The following is a 16,768-nucleotide window of genomic DNA, read 5'->3' as shown; positions in this document are numbered from 1 at the left end:
TAGAATTAAGTGCTTCAAGAAATAATGAAAATAAATCAAAAATATATATTACAGAACTTAGAAGCTGGTCGCAATTGTTAAAACAGAGGTATAGAGTGCAATGATTTGTACGTAACAAACGTATGAAATGAAATAAATGCACAACATAATAAAGTACTGTGTGATGTATTAATTAAATCCTACACATATAATCTATTCACAAAAATGCATTTCTTACTCAATCTTCATATAACATACGAGGTCGCACTAGTTGATCTCGCCAGTATAATGCATAATTTCGATTTTTCTCCAAGATTAGCATTACTAGATTTTTCAGCTGTTAATTATCTTTATTTTTTTTTAGACAAAATATTACTTTTAACTTTTAACATTAAAGTGAGACCAATAAAATTATTACAAAAAATTTAATTTATATTTGCATTTATTTCAAATCAATGGAGATTATTAATAACTGGCGATGACTTTATATGTAATAGAAGAAGACCGTATCATTTAAAGGGTATTTACACTGAGAAAAAAATTGTTAACTTGACTAAATTTTTCATCAGTTTAATTGAACTTCTTCAATTGAAGTATTTATATGTATTTAAATTAAATAAAAGGTAGTTAAATGTGTAAATGGTTAAACTAAAGTTCAAATTTTCAACATATTTATATCAAATACATAAAAGGAACTGAAAAAAATCGAGTTGAAAAATTTAGTCAACTTAATAACTTTTTAGTATATGTTGTATTCTAATCCATTCATTTTGAGATATAATCCACGAAATTGTATATTATATTTGTAACGTTTTTAATTTAATACGTATAAGATATTCATGTAAAATATACATTTGCATAAATATCTTACACAAATCCATTATTCCGATCTAAGATAAGAGCATTAATTTCTCACTCACTGACATGACGTGCAGCAGCAGAGTCATAATGCTACGTTGACCTACAACACACAAATACAAAATCTAGATTAATGCTCGAACGACACGATTAACATTAAAAAAACTACCCTACTGAAAAAAGTCACGTGACAAAATCACATGATAAAATTACGTAACGAGTCACGTAATTAATGATCACATAATTCATGTAATAAAATGTTCCAAATCAGTACGTGATTTTTGAAAATCATGTGATTTTTGAAAATTACGTAATATTAAGAAATCACACGATTTTTTTTAATTAGGTAAATTTACGTATGTAAATTTATCTAATATTTGAAAAATAATATGATTTTTTAATAGTACATGATTTTTCAAACCTTATAATTTTCAAAAATCACATACTGATTTGGAACATTTCATTACATGATTTTATCGATTTTGTTACGTGATTTTTTTCAGTAGGGATAATAGAGCTGCGTTCAGATTCCCCACCAGGGTGCACCCAGACGTCATTCTATCCTTGTTTAACATTTGGTGAACAACAAAGATAAAACGACATCATGGTGCACCCGGGTGAGGAATCTGAACGCAGCCTAGAATGGTACTCACTACAGGGTGTTCCACCGGTGCCTCTACCTTTTTTCAGATCCCTTTAATGCACAGCTAACACAACACTCGCGAGAACGAGAAATTAATTACGATCGCGCGCTAATTATTATCAGAACAACGCGCGACACTTGGTTGACGAAACTCTTGGCGAAGCGACATCATCACGTAGAGAAAGTAATTCCATCGGAATATTCGTATGTCGCACACGAAAACTCGGAACTAGTCGCGCGTGCAAAGAGAATCCTCGGAGAATCCGTTCGACATTGATAATAGCACGCGAACTAGTGTAGTGTGCGATGCGTTCGCTGGACGAAGCGCGAGTGATTCGCGCGGGCTAAATTGACCTTAACCTTCACGCCGCGGTGTCCCGCGAAAACAACGCGCAACAAACATTTCGCGCAACAAACATTTCTCCTTGTACGTACAGGTATGTGCATTTTCGCGTTTTCGTGTGCCGTAAATAGCCTTACGAAATAGCCATCGCCCGGAGACGCGCGAGTTAGGTATCTCTCTCTCTCTCTCGCGGGGTGACGGCATAACGTGAAGTTAGCGGCGACGAGCCACTCTCGCCAGTCTCGCCGGCTCCCCGCGAGTCTCTGCGAGTCTCGTTCGTGGCGACACTCAGCAACGTTCGTGCCGTTCGTACGCGTACCCCATAGCATGTATTATAGACTTGTATGTCTATGGCGTAGTTCCTTAAGTCTTTGACGGCGTACCCCTTCGTGTGTTGTCATCGATGTCGTGAACGGAGTTTTCTTTGCGTACGTCCGAGTTTTCGTGAGTTACCTGCAGTGAGGTAAACGTTCGGACGAGACAGCGAAATCGCTTTGAAATCGCGCGCATTGTTCTTGCGGGAGGACGTAAAGATTAAGGTAACCCTGCGCGAATCATCACAAGCTTCGTCCAGCCAACACATCGCGTATCAACTCGCGTGCTACCGTCGATGTCGAACGGATTCTCTTTAGACACGTGGCTAGTTTCGAGTTTTCGTGATGTGACATACATGAAATACGAGTATTTTCCGAACGGAATGTCGATCTACGCATTCGTAACGTCGATGACGCTTTGCCGGGACCGCTTTCATCAACAAAGTGTCGCGCGTTGCTTTGTTGATTAACGTGCGATCGTAATTAATTTCTCGTTCTCGTGAGTGTGTGATGGTTGTGCATCGTCAGGATCTGAGAGGAGGCGGAGGCCCGGATGGCATCGGGCAACGGCGGAACAACTCTGTGGTGAGTAGCGTCATAGTTTTTTAATGTTAATTGTGTCGTTTATCTAGTACTAGATTAGATTTTGTATTTGTGTGTTGCAGGTCAACGTGGCATTACAACTTCGCTGCTATGCGTCGTATCTGTGAGTGCATGAGAATTAAATTAACGCTCATCTTAGATTGGCAATGGATCGGCATGGATCTGTAAAATATTTATTATGCAAATATTTCTGAATATTTAACAAGAGAGAAAAAGAAAAGAAGTCAATTATTGCTGTATAAATGAAAAATATAATAAACAATTATTGTTTGACATCATGTGTATATGTCGTAGGCAAGTAGTTATTTTAGGAAAATAGTATCTGACCAAGCAAATGTTATCTGCCTGGTCAAGTAGCTTAGAATTAAAAACGCAAAATGCCTGTTTTAAAAACCTAAAAAGTATATAATTTTTGTGTTAATTCTAAGCTATTTGACCAGGCAGATAGCATTTGCCTAATCGGATACTATTTTCCTAAAATAACTATTTGCCTATGACATACACTAGAAGTTTTGATAAATATGTTGAGATAAAAAGCTTAGAGTGTGCCAAACTTCCAATAAAACGCGGAAGAAACTGCAAGCATTGAATAAAAATCTGATTTTAAGATGCAAAAGCATTGATTACTAAGAAATAATTATTTTAATGTGGTATTTTCTAAAAATTGTCAGGAAAATATCTAATGTTTGCTCATTATTGATAGTGGATATAGTATAAAATAATTAAGTACTTTTTACTCTTAAATTTATGTATTTTTTGTACATTATTATTATTATTATTATTATTATTATTGTTATTACAATATGTTTTACTTTATACATTTATTATATTTTTATATTATTTATATAAGGAGATACATAAGTTACATTGAAATTTGTTGGGCTATTTATTCGACATTCTTATCAACTTTGTCAAATCGACGCATTGATTATTAACTTCTATCCTAAGTTATTCTAGTTTATTACGCAGTCATATGTAATTTATTTTATCATATGACGTCAATCTTTACGTTGTTATAATTCAACGTGTTATACATATATTTATGTACAAAAGATTTGTACAACTTTAACCATTATTAATCCTATTATTATTTGTTTTAAAACCCTGCCCACTTCATAAGAATTTGGTTGATAAGTTACTTTTTGGTTGAGACACACTTTTAAAATATTTTCTAGAAACGCGAGCATTAACGTAATATGTTAATTTTTTACATACTTAATTTTCCAAAGAAGTATTGTACAAATGACTATGTGAAAAGCGATTATCCAACAGCTAAGTATTATTACAATTCCGTAAAATGAGATTGATGGAATATCCATTAAATAGAGAATCTTTTTTGTCGAACCCAAGTAACAGTACATGTCCGAACACGACAAATTTGGTCGGTCAATGTAAGCTGCCTGCATTAATCCTTCAAATGCGAATCTGCAATAAAATTTTACATTTCATAAATTTACTACAAAAATATAATAACTGGAAATAAAATAGAACATATCTCGTGTATGTGAAGCTGGCGTATCATTTCGTGGAAACTCACAAAATGTTGAGAGTTCTGGCTTTATTTACAATAGTTCTATAGTTCCTGATAGATAAAACAAATAGTTCCGGCCTTTAAAGCGAAAAAAACGTATAGGACAAAGTGAGACGCCAGGTTCACGCAGCGTCTCAGTTTGTCCTGCGTCATTTTCCAGACCGAATTCTTGTAGGATTTTAAAAGATCTATAGTTCTAGATGAGTTCTAGAAAGAGTTCTAGCGTTTAACATAGTTTATTTAATAAAAAAAGAAAAATTATTATAAAATATTTATTTTATAATATTACATAATAGAGTTCCGTGTACAAAAAAATATTTTTCCTCCAGTTCTGAATGTATATAAACGCCTTCCGAAGAGTTCCGGTCGATTGCATAATTTATTAGTTAATAATAAATTGTTAACTCCCGCCAAACACGTATTTTGTCATATATGGGTGAGACGCTGGTTTTTATTCGAGAGTTCTGCGTACCAAAAAATATTTTTCCAATAGTTCTTAACGTATCAAAGCGCCTTCCAAAGAGTTCCGGTCGATTGCATAATTTATTAGTTAATAATAAATTGTTAACTCCCGCCAAACACGTATTTTGTCATATATGGGTGAGACGCTGGTCTTTATTCGAAAGTTCTGTGTACAGAAAAATATTTTTCCAATAGTTCTTAACGTAACAAAGCGCCTTCCGAAGAGTTCCGGTCGATTCCGTTATTTAATATTTAATAAAAAATTATTAACTCCCGCCAAACACGTATTTTTCCATACATAATTTACCATACATAATTTATTAGTTGACGCTGCAGCGTCTCACCCATATATGACAAAATACGTGTTTCGCGAGAGTTAACAATTTATTATTAACTAATAAATTATGCAATCGACCGGAACTCTTCGGAAGGCGTTTATATACATTCAGAACTGGAGGAAAAATATTTTTTTGTACACGGAATTCTATTATGTAATATTATAAAATAAATATTTTATAATAATTTTTCTTTTTTTGTTAAATAAACTATGTTAAACGCTAGAACTCTTTCTAGAACTCATCTAGAACTATAGATCTTTTAAAATCCTACAAGAATTCGGTCTGGAAAATGACGCAGGACAAACTGAGACGCTGCGTGAACCTGGCGTCTCACTTTGTCCTATACGTTTTTTTCGATTTAAAGGCCGAAACTATTTGCTTTATCTATCAGGAACTATAGAACTATTGTAAATAAAGCCAGAACTCTCAACATTTTGTGAGTTTCCACGAAATGATACGCCAGCTTCACACACACACATATCTCTATACAGGATCAAAAACAACTTTCGATAAATAGTAATTATAAATTAAAAAAGCGATTTATAAAAAAAACATTTAAATATTAATAATAAATTAAAATGCTAAAAGCTTTTAATTAATCGTTGCTATAATATGAAATTGTACCTGTAATAACTTAAAGCGCTAAGAGGCTTTACGAAATTCAACATTTCTTGTATTTTTACGAAATATCCGGTTAACAGCAGTGATGGTATATTGATTGCCGGTACCAAAAATACAGCTAACTAAAAGAAATTATTTTTGGTTAACTACATTATTTCATATACTAAATAAAAAGAATCAAATTGAAATTTAAATGATCAACAAGCTGATCAATGAACTGGAACATCTGATATTATAATTAAATCACCTGTTAATTTATTAATTTATTAATAATTTTATTCAATCTTTTTCTTATAATATTGTAATGTTGTCCTTTTTTTCTAAAGCGTAAATATTGAAATAATAAAAGATACATTGTTTAAATACCTTACTGCCAAAAAGTGTGCCTAGGAATATTCCTTCTGTTTGTCCAATAATCGTACATAACAGACAAATTAAACATGTTTTTAGAATTCTATCCAATTCTATTAATTGTCCAGTCATGTAATAACTTATAAATATGAAACATGAAGTACATAATACCTAGAAGTTAAACAAATCTTTAGTTTAAAAAAGCAATAACGTCATAGGTATTTAGTGAAAACTTTAATAGGTCCATTAAAACAACGTGAAGGTTATAAAGAAGATCTTTGTGCTCAATCTAGGTGAATTTACAAGATTCCCCAAATGGCATGCCGTATGTTTTACTAGAATCTTCCCAGATAACAAAATGCCTGCATAGTGAGTGCACGGTGCGCGCACGTGTGCGTAATAATCGTCACAGTGTGCCTGCACAGCACCATGCAGATATGTCCGCATTTGAGGCTCATATCGCCCGCACGTGTGAATGCCGCACGCATGCGGGCGACATGAATCTGATATGAGTGCACCAATTGAGATTCATATCGTCTACACACGTGAGTGCCACACGCGTGCAAGCGATATGAATTTTATTTTATTGTTAAATTATAAAATAATAAATAAAAATATTAAAATTATACATAGGGTTATCTTAAAAAACGTACACTAATTATATATATATTTTTTATTATTGTTATTACGGCCTAACCTAAATAGTCGTCAACTTTAACGCTTGATATCTCGATTCGCGGGTCAGTCCGACACTTTTTTCTGCCAGATTCGTTCATTTCGTGCGAAAACGCGTCGAATGAACCTAAAAATCGGAGGTGGTGGAAGTAATCTTAACATTTACCCGAACATACAATAATAAACATGTATCTATATATCTCCAAATGATTTAATTATCCCTCCAATCACTTTCTTCTTTTTCTTAATTGGTACGGACTTGTTCAATCTTTTACTCTGCAATATAGTTAACTTAACGAATTATAATAGGATTGCATGAGCAAAATCCTAAGCACAATCAGTGTATGTATGTACTGTACACGCAGCCAACCAGCGAATGGAACTTTTTTTTCACAATCACTGCGGTGCGTTCAGAATAAACGTGCACGCAAGTTTAAACTTAGAAACTGGATTGTAATATTGCCTTACAATAAAATGGGATAAAATTTAAAAGTTAAAAAAGAAAGCACAATTTTGTAAATTACATAATACGTAATATTTTTAAATTCATAATTAAAATTGAAAATACTTAAAATAGATAAATAAATAGATAAATAATTCAATATATTAAATAAAAAATTATATGTATTATGTGTATATAATATAAAACTATATTATACATAAATTATGTATGTTATATATAAATTTCATATTGAAAATTATTTAAAAATTATAGTAAAAAAGAAACTGTATTTGTCCTATAATTTCTGATTAATTAGCAATAAAAATTACAAAAAAATCATATATAAAATGTTTCCTATGATACTAAAATATATATTTTTTATATATTGTTATATTAATAAGAAAATTATATAAAATTGTAAAATGCATGACGATTTAATATTTTGGTCATTTTTTACACCGTCACGTTGTGCAGGCAAAGTGATTGTGTTGGTGCATGCACGTGTGAGTATCACACATGAGGGTGATATAAATTCTCACCATGAAAAATACACTATGATAAATATACAATCATACACAACGATAGAATATATAAAATATTCTTTTCGATCACTCATATATCTTCTCACGCATGGCTTCATAATGCCACCTGCCATGCACGCACACGTGCCGCTATCACATTGATAGGGCAATATGACTGCGATGTTGCACACATACGTGATATCACGCTGTGAGGGTGACGTGAGCCGTCACAAATTGTTATCTGGGTTGTAAACATTTGTAAATTCACCTAGATAATCATTGAGCACAAAGATTTGCTTTAGACCGTGTATAGCTTTCTCGTTATTTTGAGGTGTCTATACATTTTCCGATCATATTGGGATATCGTTATTATTTAATAATGTTCTTTTTAGCTGCACTTCTTGTACCGTTTATCTTCTTTTTCTTTCCAAAGAAAGAACACAATATTTAGCCAGAACTTCATTACAGTTCAATATTTAGACAGAACTTTAAGAGAACTGTTTGAATAAAACAATTAATGATAAAATTGTAATATTGATCATTGAAACATACTTGCATCGGTAAATCCGCTAATACTTTTACGCTGTAATATGACTTCAAGGAGTACCAATTATTTAAACGTTCCTGTAGGAATACTGCTATTTCCGTGGGAACTACAATCAGATACATTTAATACGGTATAATAATTTTTCTGAAATTTACAAAACGTATTTATTTTTTAATTATTAATTTTAAATATGATAAGTTGAGAATATTGTCACACAGTTTTTTTTATCGATTTTCTTAAATTACCAGAAAGTTCATAATAATATCCAATTCAATTATTTGCTAAGTTAATTACACAAAGTAAGCATTACGTTTATATATAAATAAAAATACATAATATGAAATGTGGCAAAAGAATTTATGTCACTTACTTATTAGTACTGTTTGTAGGGCATTCATCAAGATTAAAAATACTGGAATGAGAAATAAGGAAGAGATATTGCTAATAACTTTTTCTCCGTTCTCGCCAAAATCGTAAAAAATTAGCCCGAATATTATCGCAACCACGATGTGCGTCGCAATTCTTAGTTTCGTAAAGGTCTGAAAGTTCAATCAAAGCGATATTATTTTATTTTACCAAACAAATCGTTCGATTATTATTTTTAAAGTTTCTACTTACATTATCTCGCTTGATGCAGATTAAAGCTCGTGCAAATAAAATCTTTTGCTGTTGCCACGTCGATTTTTTTTGTGTCTTGTTGTTTGTGAGTGCATCTATATTATTTCTTTCAAGTTTTTGTTTGAAATCAATCGATGAAATCGATTCTGTAAAAAAAAAGAAACAGTTAAAAAGGGACAGTGTAGAAAATAAAGTAAACGTTTTTTTAGGTATAACACACGTTAATATATACATTATATTTTTATAGTCATCCAACTTTACAAAAATTTTGTGGAACGATTCACTAGTCTTCTGATTCCATTTGCAATGATTTTGATTGTTTTCAAAATCTTTAGCGATTATTAAAAAATGATGTATATATTTTGCTAACGTGTAATGTGTATACGTGAAGAATAAATAAATTTATTTTATTTTTTGAGTTAATTTTATTTTTTTCTATTAATTAAATAATTTATTTCTCAAATTTTTGTGTAAATTACTTTTGTACAATTATCTATCTTTGTATTTTTATGCTTTTTGAATGACATTTATTTTATATTGTACACAATACAGAGGTATTCAGTGCCTGATCCAATATTTCCAAGAATTATTATTTTTATTAAGATAATTTCTGTAGAGATTGATATAGATATTCAATAGATAAGATACGTTTTTCAATCATTAAGGAACAAGGTAAAAAACAAATAAATTAGTGTAAATTACTAAAGTGATTATTAATGGATTATTATGGATTAATAAAGTACTGAAATATGATATACTGAAATAAATATTGAAATATGTACAGCATACTTTTATTATTTTTATTATATTCACTGCGCGATTTGAACTTTTTATATTCATCATAACAGATCTGATATAAATGTTCTAAATCTCCACCTCTCTGCCCAGTTACCACCTCGAGCACTGCAATCAAAAAAATTCAATCAATATAGTGATTATTTTTTGTTGTTAATTAATTAATAATATATTTTTAATTGTTAATATTATATACCAAATATTATTCATACGTTTAACATCACAGAAGTGATAAAGTTATGATTTATATAAATGATGTAATCAAATTGGCAAATAAAGGCAAACAAATATTTTTTATACTTGCACATAATAATGAAATTTGTATCAAGTTTCATAATTATGATATTTTTTGATACATAAAATTTTAGTATATAAATAACATAACATATCTCTTTTGTTCTACTGCCAGATCGTTCACAACAGTGTAAATGAATAAATTAAGAAAATTTGAGTCATATTCAAAGCTGAATTTTACTGTCAACACATTCGAATCAGATGACCATTCTCAAGGATACTCAATATTTATGTGACAATTTTAAGAAAGTAAAGATCCTTTCTTGGCTGTAAAAGCTGAAGAAATAAATTCTAATCTATTCTAAGAAATTGGAATTTATATACAATGTCACAACTCGTTAACAATTAGATCATGTTTCAAAATATAAGTAAACATTTTTAATCCATTTTAAAAGAATGTATTAGGAGGATCGAAAAACAATAACGTTTTTATAATTTTGTTAATAAAATATTGAATTAAAATATAAAATTGTATAAGATTTTTATTGGTATAGTTTTTATGTTAAACATACAGTAAAAAATACTTAACAAATTAAGTTTTTGATAGGTGCGACATATATACTAGAGTTGTCCTACTTATTAATCTTTTAATTCTTTTCTTGAAGAAGCTAACCAGCTCTTAATTTTATAACATGATAATGCTCGACCACGTATATCGAAATCTATTTAATATTATCTTTTCCGATTATTGGAATACTTCTTACGAAGAAAAAGTTTTATGAAAACAAGCAATGTTCGAATCGTCTTATCTACATTTTTGGCAAAGAAATAAAAAAATAAAATAAATAAATGGGTAGCCATCATAAAAAATAATAATGATATCATTCAACAAATAATAAATTATATTAACAAAACTACATACTGTTTAAATTATTTATAAAAACGATATAATAAAAACAATTTACCGGTCCTTTTTTCTTTATTAAGAATTTGTTATTACTCAAAATAGTTTTAGGCAAATATGAGAGCCATTTAAAGCATCAATTTGATATATACATCAAATTGGAGTACAACAAAAAATGGCCTGATTGTGGCTTCCTCCTTTAAATAAAAAAAAATAGTAGTTTTAAAATTAATTATAAAATCTATTTCTTTAATAACTTTGAAAAATATGCATTGTGAGATTAATAAAAAAAAAAATTGATTTTAAAATTATAAGTAAACATGCATGAGAATAAAAATGTGTACAGCTTTTTAGAATATTCTATGCCGTTCTATGCCAATTCTCTTTTTCTCATTTTTGTTGTTTGCTCATAACTTATTTATCACATCACAGTAGTACAGTCAATATTACCGAATTCGGTCACATTGTAGAAGTTGGGACACGTGAACCCGGCGATGTTGTATGTGTTTAAGATTTCGCTCTTTGGACCGCAGTACATACATTTGCCTTCGTGAAGTACCATGATGTCATCGACGAGCGAAACAATATGACTACTTGGTTGATGTATCGTACAAACTATAGTGCAATTTGCTCTTGCCATCTTATGCAATATATTAATGATCTATTCAACAGAAATTATATATTCTTATATAGCATATTAAGAATTATTATAGGTAAAAAAAATTATGCTATGTTGAACGTTATTGTGATATTATTGGAAAATATGTTGCACTTGTATAGAATTATTAGCACTATATTACAATAATATCGACCAACATTTTCATAAAGCAATTACTATTGATTGATTAATTGATTGATCGCTGTATTAACAGTATATCATACTTGATAAGATGCCGCACTATCAAGACCGCTTGTTGGCTCATCTAATAAAATAATTGATGATTTGGTAACCATCTCTACGCCAATAGACAATCTCTTTTGTTCGCCACCGCTTAATTTATTTGCTAATGTGTCCAAGCAATTTGACAAGCTAAGTTTCTCCGCAATATCGTTCACCTGACAGAAATAATATCTCACACATCGCACATTTTATATATGTTTCATTTATTATTTTTACTAGTATTTATAGTTTGCTATACATTATATATATATATATATATATATATATATATATATGTATGTATACTTGAAAATGTATATAAAATTACAAGAAATATACAAGCACTAATATCTAACTATAACAAAATAAGACTCATCTTTAATTAATTGTCCACGTGTTAATCAATCTTCACTTATTATTTTTTAATATATAATATATATAATGATTGTATATTACGTATATTATTATTTTTCTAGTACTAAACTTGTATACTAGTAAAATATATTCTCGGATTATAATAATTATAAAATTATAATAATTATCAGGTTATAATAAACTAAGTATAAGTTTAGATAAAAAAATATTATTAACACATTTAAATTAAGAAAAACGGTTAACTGGTCGAAAGCGTATCTTAGCTCTCAATAATAATTTTCTAAGTGAATTTATATACACTTACAAGTTCTCCGAGATGCTTATAACATTTTAAATTTCTGCAAACATGTGGTGCGCAGTTCGGGGAAACTTATAAATGTATATAAATTTACCTAAAAAAATATTAATGAGCACTAACAATAAGACTCTCGATTGGTTAACCGTTTCTCTTAATTTAAATGTGTCGATGCACTTCTCGGTAAAATTAATTAACTTTGCATGATTGTATATACATTTTTAAGTTTATATATATTATTATTATTATTATTACATGTTAATTATATATATGTCATTTATTTAATAATTTATTTTATATGTGTAGAATATATTATTGAATAAATAACAACAACAAAATATATAATTTGTACAAACGTGTTTGAAACATTTGAAACGCTTGAAAGACTATTTTCTTATAGTTATATACTTACAACTAAATTAATTTCTTGTGCATTCTTATTAATATCATCTTTCAATCGAGTTGCTATGTTGAGGGTTTCTCTCACTGTCAGGAATGGTAATAAATGAAATTGTTGCGATGTGTAGCACATCTGTTTGCGGAATGTCGGTTTATTCCATTCAATACCGTTTACAGTGAGAGTACCCTTAATGTCCATCACTTGTCTTCCTGATATGGCCTTCAATAGAGTAGTCTTTCCCGCGCCGGAAGGACCGATTATCATCGTAACTTTCCCCGATTCGAAATGTCCTGACACATTATGTAAGATTGTTTCCTCAGTTCCTGCAATAAACGTTTATTAATTGTATTTGACATGGGGAAAACGCATGCGTTCATTAATATAACACGTATTTGTAAGATTTACAGTTTTATGAAGATTTATTGGAATAACCTGGCACAATATATCTTCTACCGTGGCCATTAAATGCTGACCTTTGACACACGTTAAATATGTCTTACACATACATACTAATATGTATACCTGTATCATAATTATGTAATATGTTAAACGCAGTTGAAGTGAAGCAAAAATTTATGAATGTAATTTCTGGATAATCTCTCTGGAATATTTATGCTTTTTTGAAGTTGAAAACTTTTAATTTTAAAACAAAAATAAATAATACATATTTTGTGTTTTCATTAAAAATTTATGAAATGAGATATTGATTTTAGAATCCTCTATGTTGCGATAAATAAATAATTAATAAACTTTGAGAATGAAAACTTTCTTGCATATCGTAGCTTATAACAGCAATATTTTAATTGTATTAAAAAAAGCCGTTTGCATTAATAGAAGTGGGTAGAATTTAAATTAATTTGCTTATACAAACGTCTAAAGAAATTGTGTAAAAATAAAAAATTAAGAGCGGAGATTTCTTAAAATAACAGTCGTTTATTTTTTGCATGAGAAAAAGTGAATTATTTTTTTCTTGAATAAAATTGTTATTAGATTAAATTAATTTATATATAGGCATTTTCAGTTCTTCTTATGGCTTGTAAAACAATAGGATTTTTCTAAACACAAAACTATTATGATCTAATTGTTAATATAATATCAGCATCAAATTAATCTTATTTGCGAAAATAAACAATACATATATTAATTACATGCATGTACTAATAAAAATTGTTAATTAACATATATGATCTAATGTAAAATTTGATTTCAGTTAAAATAACTACAGATGCGGTCATGAATGTCCGTATGTATAGTTTTATTATTTATTTTTTCGATTAAAACAAAACTATTGGAATTTTGTTTAATTAAGCGTTAGATTAATTGTTTCATTTTCTTGATCTACTTCAAAAAATAAATAATTATAAATGCACTTAATAAAGTAGTAGCGTGATATCTTTATTTATGTAGAGACGTCATATCTATATTTTTAAAAACAAATATGTGGAACCGCAATTTTTACTTTCTCATTTTGCTAAGTGAATTAATACATATTTGTTTTTCTTTGTGATTCTGATAATTCGCGTGTCTTATTAACATTTCTATATACAAATATGATCTTTTAAATTTTTGTGTAGGATAATATACATGTATGAATTATCTAGATCTAGAATCACGACGAAGAAACATGAGTTTTTACTTTATTCAACAAAATAAAAAAGTCAATACTATAAACTACTTAATATACTTATACATTTTAAAATATCAAGTAATGTTTTTTAATATTAGATATCTTTTAGTTAAAACATTGGGATATAAGTAATGTGATGAAAACTTTTTAATGTTAAAATTATTTACTTTGTGAAACGTTTCTGTGCGAGAAACTTTTAACAATTCGTGAATTAATGATTCAATCTACTAAAGCTTATAATATAAACATTTAAAAACTTGTGAATTATCAGACAGATGATGCATGTAATGTGGAAATCGAGACCGTGTCCTATATTTAGATAACGTTTATTGCAATATACAGCTTGTTTGATAAGAGCGTATCCGGCATAACTTGAAAACTAATAAGTAAAGAATTAAAATGTCATACTACTTTACAAAAATTGCGATCAATGTTACGCTTAGTTAACTTTAAATTATTTGGATAAATATAAAATAGATTAAATTAATTAATGACATACATGTAAACGTATCTTAGATCAGATAAACATAATTTAATTTTAAATATATTTATTAAAAGATAAAATCATATATCGTTTTATCTGAATAATTTTAATATTAATAATATTGCTATTGGCTAAATTAAATTAAAATAGAAAAATCATTTATTTATAATTTTATTTATAAATCTTTATTTGTTATAATAAAAACAAAAGTTATTCAAATAATTTAATCTAATAAAAAATGTTTTTTTTTTTATTTGAATTAATAAACAAAGAAAAATCAAAGTTGAAAAATATTTAGGAAATATGTAACTCACATTATAGTATGACTCTGACAAAGTTCTTTGTAAAAGTTTTTGAATCACTTATAGTTTTGGAGCAATTTTTATATTGTGCTACTATTTCTTGACTTGTACAATCTGTCAACATTGAAAAAAATTTTTCTATTAGGTTATATGATATAACTTTGAGATTGAAGTTGAGGATAGCATTTTATACGTATTTGTTATTATTCATATTAACTTGAATAATTTGAAAAAGATAATTCTTTTATTTAAAATAAAAATGGAGACAATATACAAGATAAATATACAAAAACGGACATAATATTTATTTTAATAATCTAGATAAAAGTAAGGTAAAGTTATTTCTTCATTTAGATAATTATCAAGCTAATTTTATATAAATAAAAGCAAACTGACCGTGATACTTTATTATTAATAATTCGTTCAGTTTCTTCTTCTTTTTCTTCTTCTTTCTCTCTCTCTCTCTCTCTCTGTCACTAAGATCGAATAGTAACTGCGATTTTCTTTACAAAACCTCTTAAGAGAAAGCTTTTTTTTATTTGTTTCCGTTGGAATTTTCTGTTAAACGATTTTTGGGTAAATATTTTACCGGACAAGCTTTTATCCAACAGATTATGTCGTACGTTCGAATTATTTAGCGGTTATGAAATGAAATTCATACAATAATCAGTTGATTGACGATGGTTATTTTTTACATTTATCTAAAGCCTGATATCACGAAATGCAAGTATGTCAGAGTATCGAGAATGTAAAAAAATCTCGGCTAACATACAGAATTAAGCGTACTCAACTATTTTTGGTAATATTAATTATACTTAAACCGTTCCTGTAATTTTAATTATAGAGTAATCGATTATTTTAGTATTCATGTTTGCTGATATTTATACTGTTTTGGATTACTAAGTAATCCAAATTACTTAGTAATCACAAACTGCTAATCATTACGATTACCAAAGTAATTGATGAGGAATTATTTAAATAATTGATTATTAAAAGTGCATTATGTATATTATGTTACATCTTTTATTTTTACTTTTTTTATACTTTTAATAATAGCTTTAGTATTATAAATGTAACCGTGTCATTACAATTACAATTACTGTAGTCAGGAATCACTTATGATTACTTGTAATAACAATTACTGTATGGACGATTACATACGGTTACGAATGTAATCGTATGTAATCTGTCAATTTTATGATTACAATTACTTGTAATCGTGTAATTGGTGATTGATTATAAAATGCTCAATTTAACTAACATAGATGAACTTGCCTTTGTCTTTGCGAGCCGAGCAATAGAGATTATTGAATTCGATGCACATTAGTGAATTCTGTGGCTTCTCGAACTCCAACAATTTTTCCGATTCCTGCAAGTCAATCTTGTACTCGCCGTCCATCATTCTTGTATTATTTTTACTATTTGCTTCCAGCATCCTTCCAAGCACTTTGTAAAATTAACTCTTTTTAAGTGATTAAGTATTAGTGGTTATAATCTGGTCTTACTACTTTAAACTCAAGAAACAGACTGCTGTTTTATTTTTAAAGAATACGTAAAAGAGTAAACTTATTTGCGAAGTATATCCCGCAAGTTCTCAGTCGCAACTGTTGAGTACGTTAGATTATT

General features: G+C 28.9%; 1 protein-coding gene across 1 annotated transcript; it reads right to left on the bottom strand.

Annotated features, from left to right (window-relative positions):
- Positions 1-3,696: 3,696 nt before the first annotated feature.
- LOC113004361 (ATP-binding cassette sub-family G member 1-like) lies at positions 3,697-16,768 on the bottom strand. Its single transcript, XM_039455131.1, has 11 exons — positions 16,418-16,768; positions 12,742-13,052; positions 11,662-11,835; positions 11,230-11,440; positions 9,636-9,749; positions 8,847-8,992; positions 8,599-8,767; positions 8,234-8,334; positions 6,059-6,214; positions 5,696-5,814; positions 3,697-4,165 (listed from the first exon to the last, which is right to left on the bottom strand). Exons 1-11 carry the CDS (start codon positions 16,575-16,577, stop codon positions 3,940-3,942), a joined length of 1,887 nt encoding a protein of 628 aa, XP_039311065.1. The 5' UTR covers positions 16,578-16,768; the 3' UTR covers positions 3,697-3,939.

This window comes from Solenopsis invicta, chromosome 11 (genome assembly GCF_016802725.1).
Source record: "Solenopsis invicta isolate M01_SB chromosome 11, UNIL_Sinv_3.0, whole genome shotgun sequence".
Classification (NCBI taxonomy): Eukaryota; Metazoa; Arthropoda; class Insecta; order Hymenoptera; family Formicidae; genus Solenopsis; species Solenopsis invicta.
This window is presented reverse-complemented; position numbering and strand designations above follow the sequence as displayed.